General features: G+C 39.2%; 1 protein-coding gene across 4 annotated transcripts; it reads left to right on the top strand.

The window, feature by feature from the left end:
* The first annotated feature begins 8,612 nt into the window (after positions 1-8,612).
* LOC135463948 (uncharacterized) lies at positions 8,613-18,012 on the top strand. Of its 4 annotated transcripts, none has more exons than XM_064741416.1 (7): positions 8,613-8,738; positions 10,968-11,185; positions 11,489-11,577; positions 12,680-12,860; positions 14,509-14,620; positions 16,570-17,070; positions 17,867-18,012. In XM_064741416.1, the coding sequence occupies exons 4-6, from the start codon at positions 12,707-12,709 to the stop codon at positions 16,772-16,774; spliced, it is 471 nt and encodes a 156-aa protein (XP_064597486.1). In that variant the 5' UTR covers positions 8,613-8,738; positions 10,968-11,185; positions 11,489-11,577; positions 12,680-12,706; the 3' UTR covers positions 16,775-17,070; positions 17,867-18,012. The 4 variants fall into 4 exon arrangements, with proteins under 4 accessions (XP_064597486.1, XP_064597484.1, XP_064597487.1 ...); XM_064741414.1 differs by having other exon boundaries at positions 12,623-12,860; XM_064741417.1 differs by having other exon boundaries at positions 8,619-8,738.
* Positions 18,013-18,440: the final 428 nt, after the last annotated feature.

The raw sequence follows: 18,440 nt of genomic DNA, 5'->3' as shown, positions 1-18,440 counted from the left end.
ACTTTGGAAAACTTCATTGACTGCTGAATTTGGCTAAAATTTAAATATTCTAAAGATAGCTTAGTCCCAGAATTAGCCTATACGTTTTCGAACAGCTGGGCCCCGAAGTGCACACTGTGTTCAGTCCAAAATGTTAGAGATTTCCCCGAGGGAATTACACCAAATTACTAACTGTGGTTGATTGCAACATAAAACGTGTTAGAAACATGCATTACATTAACACATGTCCCTCATGTTAGGCGACCGGGCTTTGTAACTGGGCCTACCATTTGGAGGAATCATGGAAAGTTCTTCCAACAACCTGCGTATGGTCGTGGTTCCCCCCTCGGCTCTGCCCGTTTTCCTCCCACCACCGTATGAGTGAAATGTTTTTGAGTTAAAAAAATTAAAACGGCATAAAATACTAACGAAATGAATAAATAAGTAAATAAATAATGCCATTTGCAAAGGAGCTTGTCACAGACTTACAACACATGAATTTTACATTTGTAATCAGTGTCACTAAAAACGTTTGATCCAAAGTCTAGATTTTGAATGTCTACACGATTCCACTTATTAAACAAAGAGGCAGCAAGAAATATGCTTACAAACACACCCCACCCCCCACCCCGAAAATTTAAATCTGCTGATGGCAAAACATTTTTTTTCTTTATTTATACTATGTGGACAATTTTAATTTATTGTGTCTGCTCAGACTATAATTATTCTCACTAAAATTGTGGAGAATTTTTTGAGAAATTGGCTCATCAGACATTTGTGAAACATTGGTAAACTTACGTTTTGCAAACTGAGACTGCAGTTACACAAAGCCTAGAAGTGGCTAGCCTGTTTATGAGGAGGTTGTAGGTTAAACTTTATATAAGCTCGCTATCAGGTAAAAATGCCATGTGACCCCAAAAAAATAAAAAAACAGCTTTGAATTTTGTTATTCTAAACATTTCGCCTGGCACAGTTTGACGTCCTGATTACAAATCCGGTCTCATTTATGTCCGTCAGTGCATACTTTTACCGCAAATTGCGATCAAATTGCGAAAAACTTGAATTTCCTCCATATTTGCAAGTTACGTGACACAGGTGTAATGCTGAAAATTGCTGAGTAAAAAGGCCTATAAAATTACTGTATAAAATACTGATAATCGTTTACCTGTGTTAAAAAAAACACACACACACAGGATTTTTCGCCCTTCAAAAATGTCCAAATGCCGATTCACTACCTTTTTTTTTGACACACACAAAGTACTGCTAGCTAGAAAGAAAGGACTTTTTTTAAATTCAGTCGTTTATACCGCAAAGCACGAAGGCACGAAGTTATGCAGATAGGGCGAAAATTCCGACTTGAACCCCGACATCAGCAGCTTTAGCAGCTGTATTATATTTTATTATATTTTGTATTATATTTTTAAATGCGAGTCTACGGTGCTTTCTATCAGGTCCGTCGTTGTCCGATGAGAAAAATGGCTACTCTTCCATATGCTTCGTCAGTATATATTTCTTTTTAGAGGGACTGAAAGTAATGATTGCATTAACGAAAATAGTTTCTATGGTGATTTGGGGCATGTACAGCCACATGTAGGTCTATCGATGGCAAACGCATTTATGCTATACTGTAATTATAATTGTGGCGATTTTGCTAGAGACAGTAATTAATTTCATATAATTGCATGGGAGGTTAGGGGTTAATTTTCTGCCTTGTCCATAACGTAGACACAGGTTTTTACCTGTAGAATGTAAATTTTTATGGGTTAGAGATATCCTTAAATTAAATTAGAATTTTTGTGGAATATTTTGAAATATATATATTTTTTTGTAACAATTAGAGACAGGATATTTTGTGGACTCATGAGAGCAAGTTGTTTTTGGCGCCTTAATATAACTTTTGAAGGACACAGTTTCCGTGGACCCCTGTCCATTTCCAACGTAAGAATTTTAATACTTGATGATTTAATTAGAACACCATATTTTACGTATAATACATTTGACATGTTGACGGAGTTTCTCTCCAAGCTTGGTGATCGGATATTGTTTGGCTAGGTTGCTGAACAACATTTTTTTTTTTAGCGACCTTAAGTTTGGCGAAACATCCGCCATTGTTAATATTTTGAAGTGACAATTTCGAGTAGAGTTTCCATTACTTTTGGACATATTCTTGCTGTAACAAACCACGTACGGCATCTTTCCAATTAAAAACAACATTAGTACTCACTGACTGTGGAATGATTTTGGCATAAAACGTCCTTTATACCAAGTTTAAGACACTAAATCATTTTGTGGTTGTTGTTGTTGCTTCGCCGCGCACGATCGTCGTTCACGGTGAACTGCCGCTAGACGAAGTTGTCTACTTTACGACATCCTTTAGTGTTAAACTCATATTGAAGAGTTTCAAAGGGGCATTAACTTGTATTTGCGAAAGTAAATAGTTTCACTCCACAGGCTCATCTCCTTTCTACCTACAAGTTATTGTTCATCTTTCCATTATTAAGAAAAAGAAAAAAATGTGCCATGACATTAGATACGCATGTACATGTATAGTATTTCTATACACAGATGTTGTTACTTTGGTATTAGCCAATCAGTGCTCTGAGTACCATCCTTGGTACTCGTGAATATTTATGAGCGTAGACTATAAATACTGGGCAAATTCCCACTTTTAGTCCCAGATGATCTCGGACCACCGTCGTGTTAACATCTAAATTTCCACCTAGTTAGCTTTCTAAGGCAGGTATTTTTACATGTATATAAGCAGTGTGAAGCGGTAGCTAGATAAGTTTGTCAGCACTGAAGTGGGATTTCAGCTTTAGAGCATACCTAGAGACAGTGGGACTGCTAGTTCCAAATTGTAACACAAGTGTTCCCAGGCTGTGGACTGACTTTCCCAGGCTGTGAGACTGATATCCCCAACCATGATTGAGACAGTATATCTCAATAGTTTTGTAGCTGGGATTTTCTGGACCAAAATTTTATAATTCCCAAGTATGAGCTGAAACATTTATACTGGGAGAATTTGTGCATAAGTGCCCCTGAGCAATAGTGGGACTGGGATTCCCAGTTTCGGCACAGTGAGACGCCGAGTCCCAGAATTTGGAACTCGTTTTCCCAAGTTATTACTGGACCAATTCTGGAACTGTTACTCCCAGAGAAGACCTGAAAGTATTATTTACTGATAATGTCCCCACACATGGCTGACATATTGTCTATATAACACCAGTAGGACATACCACTATCACAGCAGCACTAGGTTTAATACCTCCCTGAGATATCCCTAACACAGTTATCTGAACCATCTGAAGTACAGATGTTGTGCTTGTACACAGTACTGGCACTTTTACATATATATATATATATATATATATATATATATATATATATATATATATATATATATATATATATATATATATATATATATATATATATATATATATTAACATACTCCTGTCACTCTATTTTAATAAAACTGTTGCTGCTGTTTGTTGAACCTTAAAAATCGGATTTTTCTTGGTTATTCGCAGTTCAGAGCTAACTAGTGGTTTTCCCAAACATACTACTGAATGTCCCGGACTGACCAAGCGGACATTTAAAAGAATCCATAGTAGCGAACGTCTCCAGCAGTATACAGATATTGTTCCAGAGTTCGACACTGGGTGCTTCACGCTACCAATATTGTGCTTTCCCCTGTAGTAAATGGTGTGATTTGGAACTGGGATATCTGTATCGTTAAGAAGATATATATATATATATATATATATATATATATATATATATATATATATATATATATATATATAAACAAATCGCTACAATATTCATACGTACCATAGATGTACATTTGGATAATATGCTATATATCACTTTTCCAAAACGTAAGTTTCCCGCCCTTGATGAGCAGCTTTCGCGTGAGCAGGTACAGAGATCACACTTCCGGCAACCTATTCGCACGAAGATATGTGGCCACAGATCCCTATTAATGTACCATAAGCGACACTGTTAACGTTTAGCACTGTGGCTCAGCCACAAACATTTCGTGGCCAACAAGCTTTGGTGCATACCTGGCCCAGCTTGTGAAAAATAAGAAGCAAAAGAATCTTGACATAGGTTGACCGTGTTGATCTGGACCTTTCTATGCCGGCACCTGGGAGGGTGCTCAGCAACGCCAAGGGGACGTCACTAGTGTTGTCATCACTGCCTCTCGGTCGCTGTGAGTTCAAATCCAGCTCATGCTGGCTTCCTCTCCGGCCGTAAGTGGGAGGTCTGCCGGCAAACTGCGGATGGTCGTGGGTTTCCCCCGGGCTCTGCCCGGTTTCCTCCCACCATAATGCTGGCCGCCGTCGTATAGGTGAAATATTCTTGAGTACGGCGTAAAACACCAATCAAATAAATAAATAAATAAATAAATCATCACTACCTGTCTCCTTGTGTCCTCTCGCACAGAATTTTAAAACTTTCATCATTAAAACTCATACCTTCCCAAACCTTTTTGATATAAGCGTCAAGTCCGACATTCCTATACCATTCGTAGTCCTTAAAGGGCGTTCCAAGTCGATAATCGCAAGATCCATTTCCACAACAACGTTTAACACTAACTCCCGAAGACAAAGGTATGTAAGAAATTATACAAATAAGAAATAAAGCCGGTAACACACAAGAGAGAAGCGGTCATCAGTTTTCAATGATGCTGGGCAGACAATGAATATTCCAGGCATGAATTCCATATCAAAGTTCAAATTCGTAGTCCGTGAATGAGTTCCATGTCAAATAACAGCTAAACATGTATCTTAGTCGCGCTTTAATTGCAACTGTTCATAAAGGCATCATGCCGATGTAATTAGCATTGCTACCTTTACGGTCCCTAGCCCCAGGTTAAGCGGTATTAGATACAGTTTGAAAATGACGAGCGTTACAGACACCAACCGATCAGATTATGATTCAAAAGTAACGGACGATTACGTCTTTCCCGTTAATATGTAAAGATCTCATGCTACAAGAGGCGCCATCTATGATGTTACACATGACATACTAGATAGACGCTTACACTGGGCAACCAGCGCCATCGATGTTGTTAAATACCATGTACGTGATAGATATGTACATAGGGATAACAGCGCCGTCTATGTGGTTGATCACAATGCAGATCGCCAGAGATTCTGAACGCTCTGTCCATACCTGCCAACGAGAGTTTTATACTCATTGTAAAATTTGAGAAACTTAGAATGAAGGCGTTTGATGGAGTATCCTTGAGAAACTAGTTTTTGAACTAGCAACTTGTGACGCAGATTAAAGTCATCACAATTAACGCAAGATCTGACAAATGCTACAAGACGAGATATGTATAGGGCCTACACCATATGCAGGACCCTTCGGTATATTGCTATCTAAGTAAGGATTATTTACAATATCAAAATTGAAATTATCCCTTTTGTCGTAAAAGCGGCGTGAAAGGAGACCTTGTCCGTCTTTGTACAGATATAGATCCACATATGATGTACCATCAGGACTATCTGTTGTCTCCTTTAAATCCAATGAAGGCGGATAGATTTCCTTCACCGCTTCAGCAATATGGGTATTATTTAACGCTAGTAGATCATCAATGTACCGCTTGGTAAATGAAAAGGATCAAGCTTTAAAGATATTACTTTTAAGTAATTTCTGCATATAGTCGTATTCATGTGAAAACAAGTATAGGTCTGCCAAAAGAGGCGCACAATTGGTACCCATTGGAATACGTATGCACTGTTTATAAATAGTATTTCCGAATTTCACATAGATGTTATTAATGAGATATTCAAGTAATTCAATAAATAATGTAATATCCCATGAGTGGTAACCTTTATAAAGAGTAGAACTAAAGAAAGCCTTATTGCTTCTGACATTAATTTAACGGTGGCCTGTTTTAGTGAATACCGAGACAATTAACGACGATATTCTTTCAATAAGATCTCTGTGAGGAATCGTAGTATAGAGAGTAGAGAAATCCCATGTGGATACGTCTTTGTACGGTATATGCATATGAGCATCGAGTTCTTCTGTAAGACGTTTGGAGTTGTTAAGAATCCACATGCAGTTAACACCTGAATTTTTTGTTATGGCACAACAATACTTATTCCAAAATGACTTTACTTCCTGTAACTCTCTCGTAAGTAGGGTTGACAAGAGTTTGGTGGTACAGCTTCTTGAACCTGCAATAAATCAAGCCTTGTATGGGGATTTGTGCATTTTAGGAATCCAGTAAAGTTGTGGTATTTCTGTCTGACGGGTAGGTATATTTATGCGTCTTTCTTTAAGAAAGGTTTTGTGTTTGTTAAATAGTTCCTGGAGAGTACATGTAGTAGCAGAGTACGTGGATGTCGTTGTAGATGCACATAGCTCTTGAAAAAGAATTTGATAATAATAATTCTTGCAAATAAAGATGACATTATTAGGAGCCTTGTCTGCTACAGTGATGACAAATTTACTATGAAGGTCAGCGAGTGTTTCTTGCACAGTGGGATCCTTCAGAACCTGTTTAACTTTAGGTAGAGCACCAATGTCTAGGCGGTGTATAGTTAAACTAACTTTCTTTTTGACAATCTCAAGCCAATCGTTAAGTACCGAAGAATCCACTTTCTCCCGTTTTGACCATTTTTTAACATACTCCTCAAGTGCCGAGATGATATATTTTTGTTTGATCGAATGTTGACATTACTCTTTTCTCTATATTTAGGACCCCTCACAAAGAGATACCTTAGATCATGATTCTTAATAATATTAAGGTCACCAGTCAGGACATGTTTACATTTGTCGTAGGTAAAAACTGAGGATTCACAACCACAGTTATAGCCGCCAGAAGTATACTTCGCCAAATCGAACTCCTTGATGGCCTGGGAATAATTGAAAATTTTGGAAGCGATAGGTTTTGTATACTCATAGGATTTGCAAGGTGGCTCTTGGATATTAAAATAATTAGGCACAGCACTACGAACATCAGGTTCATTAAAGATGCGTGGTAGGTTAATTAAATCAAGGCCACTGTTTAAATACTTTATCTTCAGAAAGAGTCGATCGTGTTGAGTTTCAGTTGTAGTTACAGGGCGATACAATCGAAAATACGATATGTCTTGACACAGATGTACAAGGTGAGGCGGAACATTAAAATTGTGTATGTTATTGGATACGTCTTGAACGACCTGTTTTAGCAAGTTCAATGGCAGTGCATACAATACTGTGCGTAGAGCATGCATGCTATTGGTGTCATACGACAATCCTACTAAATAGCCAACTGCAACGTGTTTGTGAATCATGTTTCTGTTGAACTTCCTCCTACCATGACTGCGAGGTCTACGTTTATGGTATTTGAATAAATTTGTTACGATGGAGTCATGTGGTTGGCTAGATGTTACATTGCCGATTCCCATAACGTTATCATTCAACCCATATGGGAAGACTGAACCAATCTCTAGCATCCAGAAAAGCTCACGATACCAAGCATGCACCTGTACACCAAAAACTGGAAGCAAAAAAAAAAAGACTTTACACCCTAAAATGCACAGAATTACATCCCGAAAAAAGGAAGTTGTAATGGGGGTCTGTGTCCATGCCAATTAAAACGCAGCCATGCTGCTGTTGCATTCGCACTAATTACGCCCAAAAAAAAAAGCATCGAGGGAGCTGAAGTAACAATGCACATGTCTTTTTTAAGATGAAAGGAGGCCAAAAATTTGAATACAGAGATCTTGTCTGATAAGACTCTGCACGAATGTGTGGGCAAAACTTCCAGAGTTGCAGAGGTCACATAAATATCAGGTTCATTAAAATTCGAAAACGAGACATATGACCTATCTGTTGTACAACCCAGTTTAAGTGTAGTGTTAATAGCTGTAGATCTATTTATTAAGTAGAAAGCCGTCACAACTGAATGAACTTCTACGCCTTTCAGTGTTGGCTTACATTTATCACAAAACGCACTTGTTAAAGTTTGTTCTGGAGGCTGAACACATGCTTCCTATACGGCTGAGTCTGTATCTCTTTTTGTGAACCCACGTGTCTACTTACAGAGTACAGTCTGTAGATTGGGTTACAAACGTAATAAAGTTAAAAGATGTACCTGCAGGTCCATATGTACTTTTAGGGCTTGAAACGGAAAGGCGCGAGTGAAGAAGTGTTTCCTGTGAAGATCCGGCGGTACAAGTGCATGTGTCAGCATCAGACTAACGCGACTGGTTTTTGTTACGACACAACCGCCGCTAAAAACCGGTAAGCTTATGACGACCTATATTACAAGAGTTCAGGTGAGCACAACATACACGCGAACAAATGACTCGGTTTGAAATGTATGAAAGAATACCAGCAGAATTGCGGTGAGTAAAACCTCTGAAGGCGTTGGATTTCATGAGTGTTGATTGGTATGCGGTTACTATGTCAACCGCGGAAATGTGAGTCGGAATATATCATTATGTCTCTATCTGTTTATCCACCAAAAATTAAAACTACACGTGGAAAACAATTCTAGTTATAGCCTATACACGAAATCATATGTATTGGATAAGATACTGTCCTCTTTTTATGCAGCCACTGACAGAAGATTTCAGCCGCACATACCTGAATACAACTGTATTTCAACGAATTGAACAATTCTAACCATTTAAGTTGGAAAATGTGGCTCGGCATGAGTTTGTTGTGCCTGGCGTGGATTAGTCTGCTTATTGATAGGACCCTGGGGATATTAACCCTACCCGACACCTTCAAAGAAGGAAACACTGTAACAGGTAAGCTTAGTTAAGTTATCCACTTATATAACCTTAACTAAGTTTCGTTTTAAAAAAGAGAATCAACGATGGTAGCAGGCCTATTCTAGAGGCTGGGTTTGCAGTAGAACAAGCTTGTGAATGATGGTAGCGCATGTCAGCTTCGTTAATTGCAGTGAACCGGAAGGAGTTTTCAGTGAATCCATAGGCAGGGCAAAATGGTGTGATTGAGTCTCTAAGGGGCTAACATCAGTTGCGTTTGTTGTTGTTGCTAAAAGATAGGCCACGGCGAAAGAATAGAGAGAATAGCTCTGTGTAAATGATACGCGCGTACCCCTGTAATGGGGTGGCTAAGGTGAGCTCATATTTCACTGCAATTCCCAGTCCTTTCCAGGCATGTGTCTCTTGATGTATAACTAGGTCATCTTGCATGGCATATCGTTCATCTACATGCATGTTTTTTTTTTGTTTTTTTTTTTTAAGACGCAGATATATCCCATACAATTCGGCTAAGATCTTATAAGATACATATCATGCTGACCCGTTTATTTACACTGGATTTAAAACGTTGTTTTCAACTTTGATAGTTTTCCTTGTGAAAGAGTTCGCATTCACCAAACAGAACCAGAACATTTCATCCTCATCAAGTCAAAAAGTTAGGAGATTTTTTTTTTAAGTTTTACAGACCACAGTCACCCAAGTTAGGAACTGAGCCAGAAGACTTCCCGATCGACAAACGCTCACAAACCTAATGTCCGATCTGGATTACGTGCAGGCGGATCGCGAGAAGCCACATCTCTCTCATTGGTATATTAGTAAAGAAGCAGCAGAAACTCTGTAGCATGTCCATGTATATTGTAGCCGAACTGCGACAAGATGGGGCAATATTTTGTTCAGGCCGGTATTCTGCACATGCGTCTTATGCGTAATGCATGAAAAACAACCTCACATATTTCAGAAATATATCTACGCACAAAATGACGCCAATGGAGCTGCACCTGTTGCCCGAGTAGAGTGATGCGCCCCTGGTTACTTTTCAAGTGCATACATAGAATGCTCTTCAAGCTCTACTTACCACATCGTGTGAAAGCGCAACAATGTCACTGTTATTGAGCTGCTCTCTTAGCCCTGGGCTTAAATATATCACGCTATTGCGTAAAAGGGGCGTCTTCTTTGCTCGCGGCACACGTGACCTGGGTGATATTGTGGCTGTACATGTACAATATACGTGCAAATGCACGTATATTCAGCCACCAATTATGTTTTGTCTTTATACATGTCTGTCTGTCTGTCTGCCTGGCTTTATATGCATGTCTGTTTATTTCTCTGCCTGCCTGTCTATCTGCTGTCTGTCTGTCGGACTGTATGCTGACTGTTTGTCCATTACATCTTGATCCGAATCAAAGAATTCTTGAAACGATTCTTCAACATTACTATCTGTTTGTCCGACAGAGTTCTGCCAGTACATTTTATATTCAAAAATATACACAATAGGCAATGTACTATCCTTCGTCAGCTTGCTACGTCGCCTTTTGATAATACAAGATAAAGTAGCAAAGCGAAATAGACCTAATGGCATCATGTCTATTTCAGTTCCAATGCACATACATATACCCCATCCAATCTAATTATGAATTGCACTCTTGAAATAGCTAAAGGTCTTACGAAAAAAAGTTGCTAGATATTTAACGTTGGACGTAGCTCGGTCTCAAGGAGAAGTTGCTCCATATTTTGTTTTTCGTGTCATACCCGAAATTCAAATATATTGTATTGGAATAAAAACTTTAGCCTTTCTCGGCTTTTCATCTCTGTATTCCGTGTGTACGTTCGAAGGTAGGGTTTTTATTAGCTGGTCCTCGATTAAAACTACACGTTCGAATCTGCACGCCGAATACGCAGATGTAGAAAGTAGAGAACGGCTCGCTGTTTTCCTTCTACTCTTTCTTCACATAAGAACACTTCTACTCTTATACCTAAAATTTAACGGTCAGTACATCCGCTGTTGGTGTAATACTTAACATCAAAGAGAGACGTTGTCCATCGCCATTTACGTCTCCCCCGTTTCCCCAGACCCAAAGCAGAGAAAAGGCAAAAGCAAGCAACACACTCAGAAAGACAACAAATGGTTAAACAAAGTTATTTTAATTAGTTTTATAACACTATGCCTCTTAGCGTTTTGTGCATGTATGCCTACGTACACTTACATTTCTATGTAATCACCTATAACAAATTTATGTTTTATTTCTTCAGAATTTGGATCCCTTAGAATTCTCGACTCACACAACCATGACGAGCGATTTAGGCGTGACGTCATCAGCAACTTTCCTGATTACATATCATGTGAGCTGTACGTTGCCGGAGCGCCAATCAAACTTGACTTGCAGCGTAACAGAAATATTGACGTCACCAAGTCGGTGTTTGTCATGCGCAATGGGGGAATAGTAAAGGAGGCAATCAGCGCGCTAAAGGTTAATATAGATAGACATCATTATACGTTTACTTTGCATTGACCTTTGAGTTCTAGTGTATGTGTGTCGGCACGCAAGTACATGTAGGCCTACATATATCATGGAACCTAGGGTGGACAGTGTCGTTTTTTCTCTCATTCTGCATGGCATCTTAAAGAATCCCTTTCACAAAATTTACGAAACTACGTCAATAAGGCATACAAGAAAAACCGAACTAGGCACTAATGTTTAGATGATCTATCGTTATATATACACATTTAATCTTATAATTATGGATAATACAATTTGACATTTTCTCTGCAGGATGTGGGGTACTTCAAGATAGAGAGAACGAAGCCGCCTTAGCCGTTGTATGCGAACCTAGGAGGGACAGATCTTGTGCTTATCTTGTGGTAAGCCCCAGGAATGCATGCCTTAAGGAAATGAATTTAAACTTGTTTTAAATTTAAAAAAAATCTTTTTTATGAACCTACGTGTCGAGTTACAGACCACAAATAATCTGTACATATAATCCTCTCCAACGGTGTAAAACACCAAATCAAATAGTTCAGTCTACATTGCTTTGACTTATCAACTTAGTGATTTACTGATTTCTTTATTGAATAGAAAATAATATCTTCTACACGTATTCTGCATGTTACGCGGATTTTCCAACGCTGTGTTACAGGTACTTGTGTTAATGACAGAACAAGTCCTAATGACGTTATTTAAACCATTGTCAGTCCAAGCGACTTCTTTCCAATCCTTTACTTACTTTACACGTGAAATACGCGAAAGGCGAACTATAGAGTGATTTCTTCGCGAGATCTTTAGCTACTTCAGACGTAAAATACACGCAAGGCGAAACATCCGGGCATGACATCAACGAAAAAACGAACTATGGAGGAACTTCTCATTGAGATCTAGCTACTTCCAACGCGAAATATCTGGCAACGTTTTTCGTAAGACCTTTAACTACTTCAAGCGTGCAATTCATAATTAGATTGAATGGGGTAAATATACGTGCATTGGAACTGAAATACACATGATGCCAGTAGTTCTATTTCGGTTTGCTACTTTGTCTTGTATTATAAAGAGGTGGCGGAGCGAGCTGACGAAGGATAGTATATTGCACCCCCCCCCCCCCCACACACACACACACACACACCAGTGTTACATTTACAGTCTGTTTTTGTTTCCGATGATCTTTGTCTGGAATGAATGTTCAGGTTGTACCAGTTGTGAAGAACGTGAACATGTTTGATTGATACACTTTATTAGGACTTATATTACTGTACTGGACAATTGCTTTCTGTGGTCGCTGAAATTTTTATGAATGTAGTAAATAGCTCTTAATGAGTATGTTACAGTACTAATTTCATTACTAGTGCCGTTGTAAATTCTTTAGTTCATAATACAATTAATGGACCCCACGGTATTTATTTGTGTTGCTTCTAGTCACCGTGATGAAAGATGCTGCGAGCTGATAGTGGTAGTTTGTACTTCCTCTCACAGGAAGGTGTCGTGGCTAAGGCAGGGGATATGCTTTTCATATATCCCATGGAAGAACAACAACAACATCGCCACGTGCAGGGAAACAGAGAAGACGAACGGGGAAATAGAGAAGACGAAAGGCCATATGTGGTGGAGAAGATAAACCCAACTGCAATAAACTTCAGCGATTACATTGTTTCGGGTGGGTATACTAATTATACCTGTCATTTGTCAGATCTTCTTGACAAGAGGAACGTTTAAACATATTTTTTTATTCAGTACAAATTATTTCTGCATAGCGTTGCGATACGTCAGCAGCTGACCCCAATACAGACAGTTTCCTCTATTTATTTGTTTGATTTTTTTTTCTACGCCGCACACACGTATATTTCATTTATACGACAGGTGCAAACATTACGTTAAAAGGAAACAGGGCTGAGTTCAGGGGAAACCCACGTTTGCACAAAATGCACATTTTGCAGCTTGATAGAATAAAGCAGAATTTATTGCCTAAAGTTTTTGTCCATGAATGACTAAAAAGGCAAATCATAGATTAAACATACAAAGGCGTAGGTAAATGTATACAATACATTTCAAAGTATCAATTTGCATGTTTAACTCAAGTAAACATGGAGTCTGGAGATAAATTAAATGTGCATGGTATCAAAGTATATGATAAAACATTGATCCTGTAAAGGAGAAGGTTTAATCTACTGATTTCGGGGAATATGGGATTTTCCAGATTTTCATTTTATTATGTTACAAATACAAGCAGAGCTTAATTAAACATACTAAGCAATAGCACAATCCTCGCTATGAGACTTGGCTGTTCAGTTCTGACTTGAACTCCCGAATGAGGTGCAGTTTAATACGAACACGTTTTGCATTATCCTCAGAAACTAATTTTAAAACAGGGCAATATTGGGGATCTACTCATATTGTCATGGGCACATGCGCAAATGTGTTTACTGACAATGTCGTAAGGAATCAGTGTTGATTTTATTGTCGAAGGTCCCTGCTTCTGCTGTGTATCTCTGGTTTTAGCTTTATAATATTTTTGACATCCATCAAAGACTAGGACGTAAGTGAAATCCTTGGACAGTTCACACATATATTTTATTAAGGGCTTTTCAACATATCTGAACTGAAATTTGTTCTCAACTTTTACAAGATCACAACATTTATATCGTTTATCATGGCATTTGCTGACAGAAAAAGACTCCGTAGTGTTCGAAATGAATAGCCTTGTTTAATAGTTGTTTGATTGTCTGTTTGCTTTTAGCAATTTTGTTCCCTCAAATGCAGTACGAAATCTTTCCTTTGGCTGGACGAGAACTTGGTTGGCTTGGATAGTGGGATATACGATGTCATTTTCGGGGTTTTTTTTATTTATTTATTTGATTGGTGTTTTACGCCGTACTCAAGAATATTTCATTTATACGACGGCGACCAGCATTATGGTGGGAGGAAACCGGGCAGAGCCGGTGGGAAACCAACGACCATCCGCAGGTTGCTGACAGACATTCTCACGTATGGCCGGAGAGGAAGGCAGCATGCGCTGGACTTGAACTCACAGCGACCGTTTTGGTGAGAAGTCTCTAGGTAATTACGCTGCAGTAGTGCGCAAACCAGCTGGGCCACAGAGTCCTCCAATTTTGGAGTTAAATGTAGATATAAAGGCTAGGGGGTGGGGGTCAGATGAATAGGCCAAGGGTGTTCGTGTAGCTCAAGAGTGCGTGCCTTATCAATGTCTCCATCACTAAGTTGTACAGGATAGCCCTGATATTCTTTAGTCTCATAAATATATATATATGGCTGTACAACTTGAGAAATGCTACGTCATATTTCAGACTCCATTTCCCGTGGTATCCCCGAAAGCTTCAGACGTGTCCGAAGAGGGACAAAGAAAATGAGCTATGACGTTGAGTTGATGATGGTCACTGATTCTTCTGTGTACAGATTGTGAGTTAACTTAAGACAGACAATCCAACTGACACATGCAATTGTTAACCTCAAAGTGCGACGCGGAAAGTTGAAAGTCCACAAAAATAGAGCAGTTGAACATTGCGAGAAAATACAATTCTTAAGCAATGTTGAGTCTCATAAGGCTGAGTTTTTGACAAAAAAAAGTTTAATATTGGTATCCGTGAGATTTACGATTTTTTCATAAACAAGAAATTGCTCCATTGACCTTGGCCACAGGCTTAACACAGTTGTAATTATAACTTTACACTGTTGGAAATCTGACAAACGACTAACTTATGCTTCTCTACTCTTTATTGCCTTTTACCCAAGTAACTCGACCCTAGTTATCTCCCCTTTTCTAACAACACGGGGTCCAGTACTGGTTACGTCCATAGCTCAACTTGCCACTGTGTAACAGGCTGGGGTTTTCTGAGGGCAGTGGCTCTGAATTCAAAGGTTTAATCTGCTAGTGAGAGCGCGATCCCTTGAGAATTCTCCCTTCTGAATCCAGGCTGTGGCATAAATATAACCTATGCTCGCAGAATGCGACTTATTTGCGCAGCGAGGGAATCCCTTCTGGGTCTGACGCCGGTGACACAAACCATGACGCCATGTAATCCAGGCAGTTTGGGCAGGTTGGAAGTAATTTCGAAATGAGAGTCTTCCCGTGTCCTCCAGTAGCTGATACAGCCATGTTATCCACAAACACATTTACTTTTTTTTTGATTGGTCTTTTACGCAGTTCTCAAGAATATTTCACTTAAACGACGGTGGCCAGTATTATGGTGGGTGGAAACCGGGCAGAGCCCGGGGGAAACCCACGACCATAAGCAGGTTGCTAGCAGACCTTCCCACTTACGGCCGGAGAGAAAGCCAGTATGAGCTGGACTTGAACTCACAACGACCGCATTGGTGAGAGGCTCCTTGGTCATTACGCTGCGCTAGCGCGCTAACCGACTGAGCCACGGAGGCCCCACAAACACATTTAAACAATTCACCTGTTCGGGTTAATGGAGATTAAATTATACGTCTCTTACTTTGTTTATGCACCACAGGCTGGTTTTTTGCTTTATGGACAAATGATAGATAACAAATGGACAAATCTGATAACGATGATACCGATAGCTGAACGGCCATATCATTGTGGGGTTCCCCAAAACCTTAATTCATACATAGCCGACATGTGTGAGAAAAACTTCCTCGGAAGCACTGGTGACATTTGAATCGGGTCAAAGGTCGTGACTGTTTACCTTTTTATTGTAGAAAGAAATATCAGAACTTATTACCAGGAGACAATAGGTAAAGGACTTTTATTTCCAATATTAGTCATCTGAGGATTATTTTTTATCTTGTAGGAATAAAGGCCCCATATATATATATATATATATATATATATATATATATATATATATATATATATATATATATATATATATATATATATATATATATATATATATATTCCTACAATATGAACATTTGCTATTTACTTACTTGATTGGTGTTGTGCGCCGCACTCAAGAATATTTCATTTATACTACGGCGGTCAGCATTATTGCAGGAGGAAACCGGGCAGAGACCCACGACCATCCGCAGGTTGCTGATAAGATCTTCCCACTTACAGCCGGAGATGAAGCCAGCATGAGCTGGACTTGAACTCACGGCGATCGCATTGGTGGGATGCTACAACATGAAAAAAATGTGTGTATCTATAGATTATTATCCACGTACGAATGTTCCCCCCGGGGCTGTGCCCGGTTTCCATCCACAATAATGCAGGCCGCCGCCGTATAAGTAAAATATTCTGCGTAAAACACCAATCAAATGAATAAATAAATAAACGTACAAATGTAGGTTTAGAATGAAATAGAAGAATAACGATACTGCATTAGGCTGTGCTGGCGCAAGGTAAACTTATATTTGACTTCAGTTCCTTCTTTTTCCAGCTGGTATGAAAGAACAACAGGCTCCAACCCGGCTGAGCGAAGAACATTAACGTTGTCCAAGATTACACAGTACTATGCCTTCGTGTTGAATGCAGTGAGTTTTTGTCTTTCCTATATCCGCAGAGATTCTACAACAAGGAAGCGTGTTGATTATCTAATTGTTGCCTGTTCTCCACCATCTCTGCTTGCCAAAATGGAGAGGTAGACCATTATACAACTGTAGTTCGATAAGAACGCAAGGCAGAATAACAACTATATGGTCATCTGGAGGCAATGGCACAAGATGGATGAGACGAGTTCAAGGTGTGACAACGAACAGCGGGGCTAAATGTGAAAAGCATTTGCGTTTTAGTACTTTTAAATGTGTCTGTCTTAAATGAGTACTTCCTCCTTGGAGCAGATGAAGCATTTGTTCTGTTTCAGATTGACCTGCGCTATAAGAACATAAACGAGACTGACCTGGCGTTGAACGTCCTGTACAGTGGTCTGCTGATTGTTGAGGTGAGCTTTCATATGAGTGATAGAGTTTTATACATTTTCCTCAGAAAAGGTGAAATAAAAAGTTGATGACCTATAAAACCTGTGCCGTGGATCAGTTGGTTAGCGCGCTAGCACAGCGTAATGACCCAGGAGTCTCACCAATGCGGTCGCTGTGAGTTCAAGTCCATCTCATGCTGGCTTCCTCTCCGGCAGTACGTGGGGAGGTCTGCAGCATCCTGCGGATGGCTCTGCCCGGTTTCCTCCCACCATAATGCTGGCCGCCGTCGTATAAGTGAAATATTCTTAAGTACGGCGTAAAACACCAATCAAATAAATAAATCAATATAAAACCTGTGTGTTGATGTTCATTGATACACTAGACTGGCTTTTATGTGTAACAGTCGTGTTGTGTGACTTCAGCTTCGAACTTTAACACTGTGCAAATGTCTCAAAGCATCTAGACTGAAAGAGGCTCTACTAAAGATCTTTGCAAAAAAATTAATGAACGCATATACGACCAAGCATTTAAAAGAATATAATTCCTATATTGTTTAAGCTGATCGCATGATAGCATTTTGTAACTTTATAATCAGTTTATCACTGCGTATAAAAAGTACAGGTGCGGGTTTGATACTTACTGAAAGAAAATTCACAAAAAGATCACAAAAGTCCTCTGTACAATGACTGCAACCAATGAACGCATTAATCATGCAGATTACGACATTGTCTTTTTTAGTAGTAGTTGTGTATTGCAAAAAAAAAATCAGGAATAATATTCACTGCCTGATTTCATTTCCTTTTTTAATTTTTTCTTTAGGATCCCAGTGTATCTAACTGGACGGACGGGATAGCGAAAAATAACACGGATGACGGTAAATTTCCACTGGTAGACGCGGATCTGGCGTTGACGTCATTCACAACATGGGTACAAGGCCGAACGGATTTGCCTCAATCAGACCACGTGATGCTCTTCACTGCGTGAGTCTTTACGGTAGCCATTTGTCAACAGAACATGTTCGAATCTAAGAGCTTTCATGTGAACTGTCAATGACGCAATTTGATCATTACCATTAATATAACGTAATGATTTGAAAACGTGTATTTTGAGAGTCAAAGCTGACAACTCAGAGAAACTGAGCACTATCTAACATTAAAGAACAAGCCCACCAATTCTTGACAACGTTTCAGTAGTTTCTAAATGCTATATTAAAAATATGTAACACGCACCCACTTTAATCAGTTTTAGTATAAAATGATTTCTAAAACGGACACGGCCCTTTGTGGCTCATGAAGACTGTGCAACAACAACGTCATACCCGTGTATTAGCATTCACGGATGAAGCAGAGGCAATGGCTTAAGACTGGTTTAAGTCATATTTTTATGACAGGAG

The sequence above is a fragment of the Liolophura sinensis genome, chromosome 3 (assembly GCF_032854445.1).
Source record: "Liolophura sinensis isolate JHLJ2023 chromosome 3, CUHK_Ljap_v2, whole genome shotgun sequence".
Classification (NCBI taxonomy): domain Eukaryota; kingdom Metazoa; phylum Mollusca; class Polyplacophora; order Chitonida; family Chitonidae; genus Liolophura; species Liolophura sinensis.
The sequence above is the reverse complement of the archived record's forward strand: the minus strand, read 5'-3'. Positions and strand labels throughout refer to the sequence as shown.

What these genes read in the sequence shown, in the direction of transcription:
- LOC135463948 (XM_064741414.1), top strand. Translation starts at nt 12,638, where the DNA reads ATGCTGCGAGCTGATAGTGGTAGTTTGTACTTCCTCTCACAGGAAGGT. An exon ending in CAGCGATTACATTGTTTCGG is followed by an intron (nt 12,861 to 14,508) that starts GTGGGTATACTA and finishes GTCATATTTCAG; the next exon opens with ACTCCATTTCCCGTGGTATC. An exon ending in GATTCTTCTGTGTACAGATT is followed by an intron (nt 14,621 to 16,569) that starts GTGAGTTAACTT and finishes TTCTTTTTCCAG; the next exon opens with CTGGTATGAAAGAACAACAG.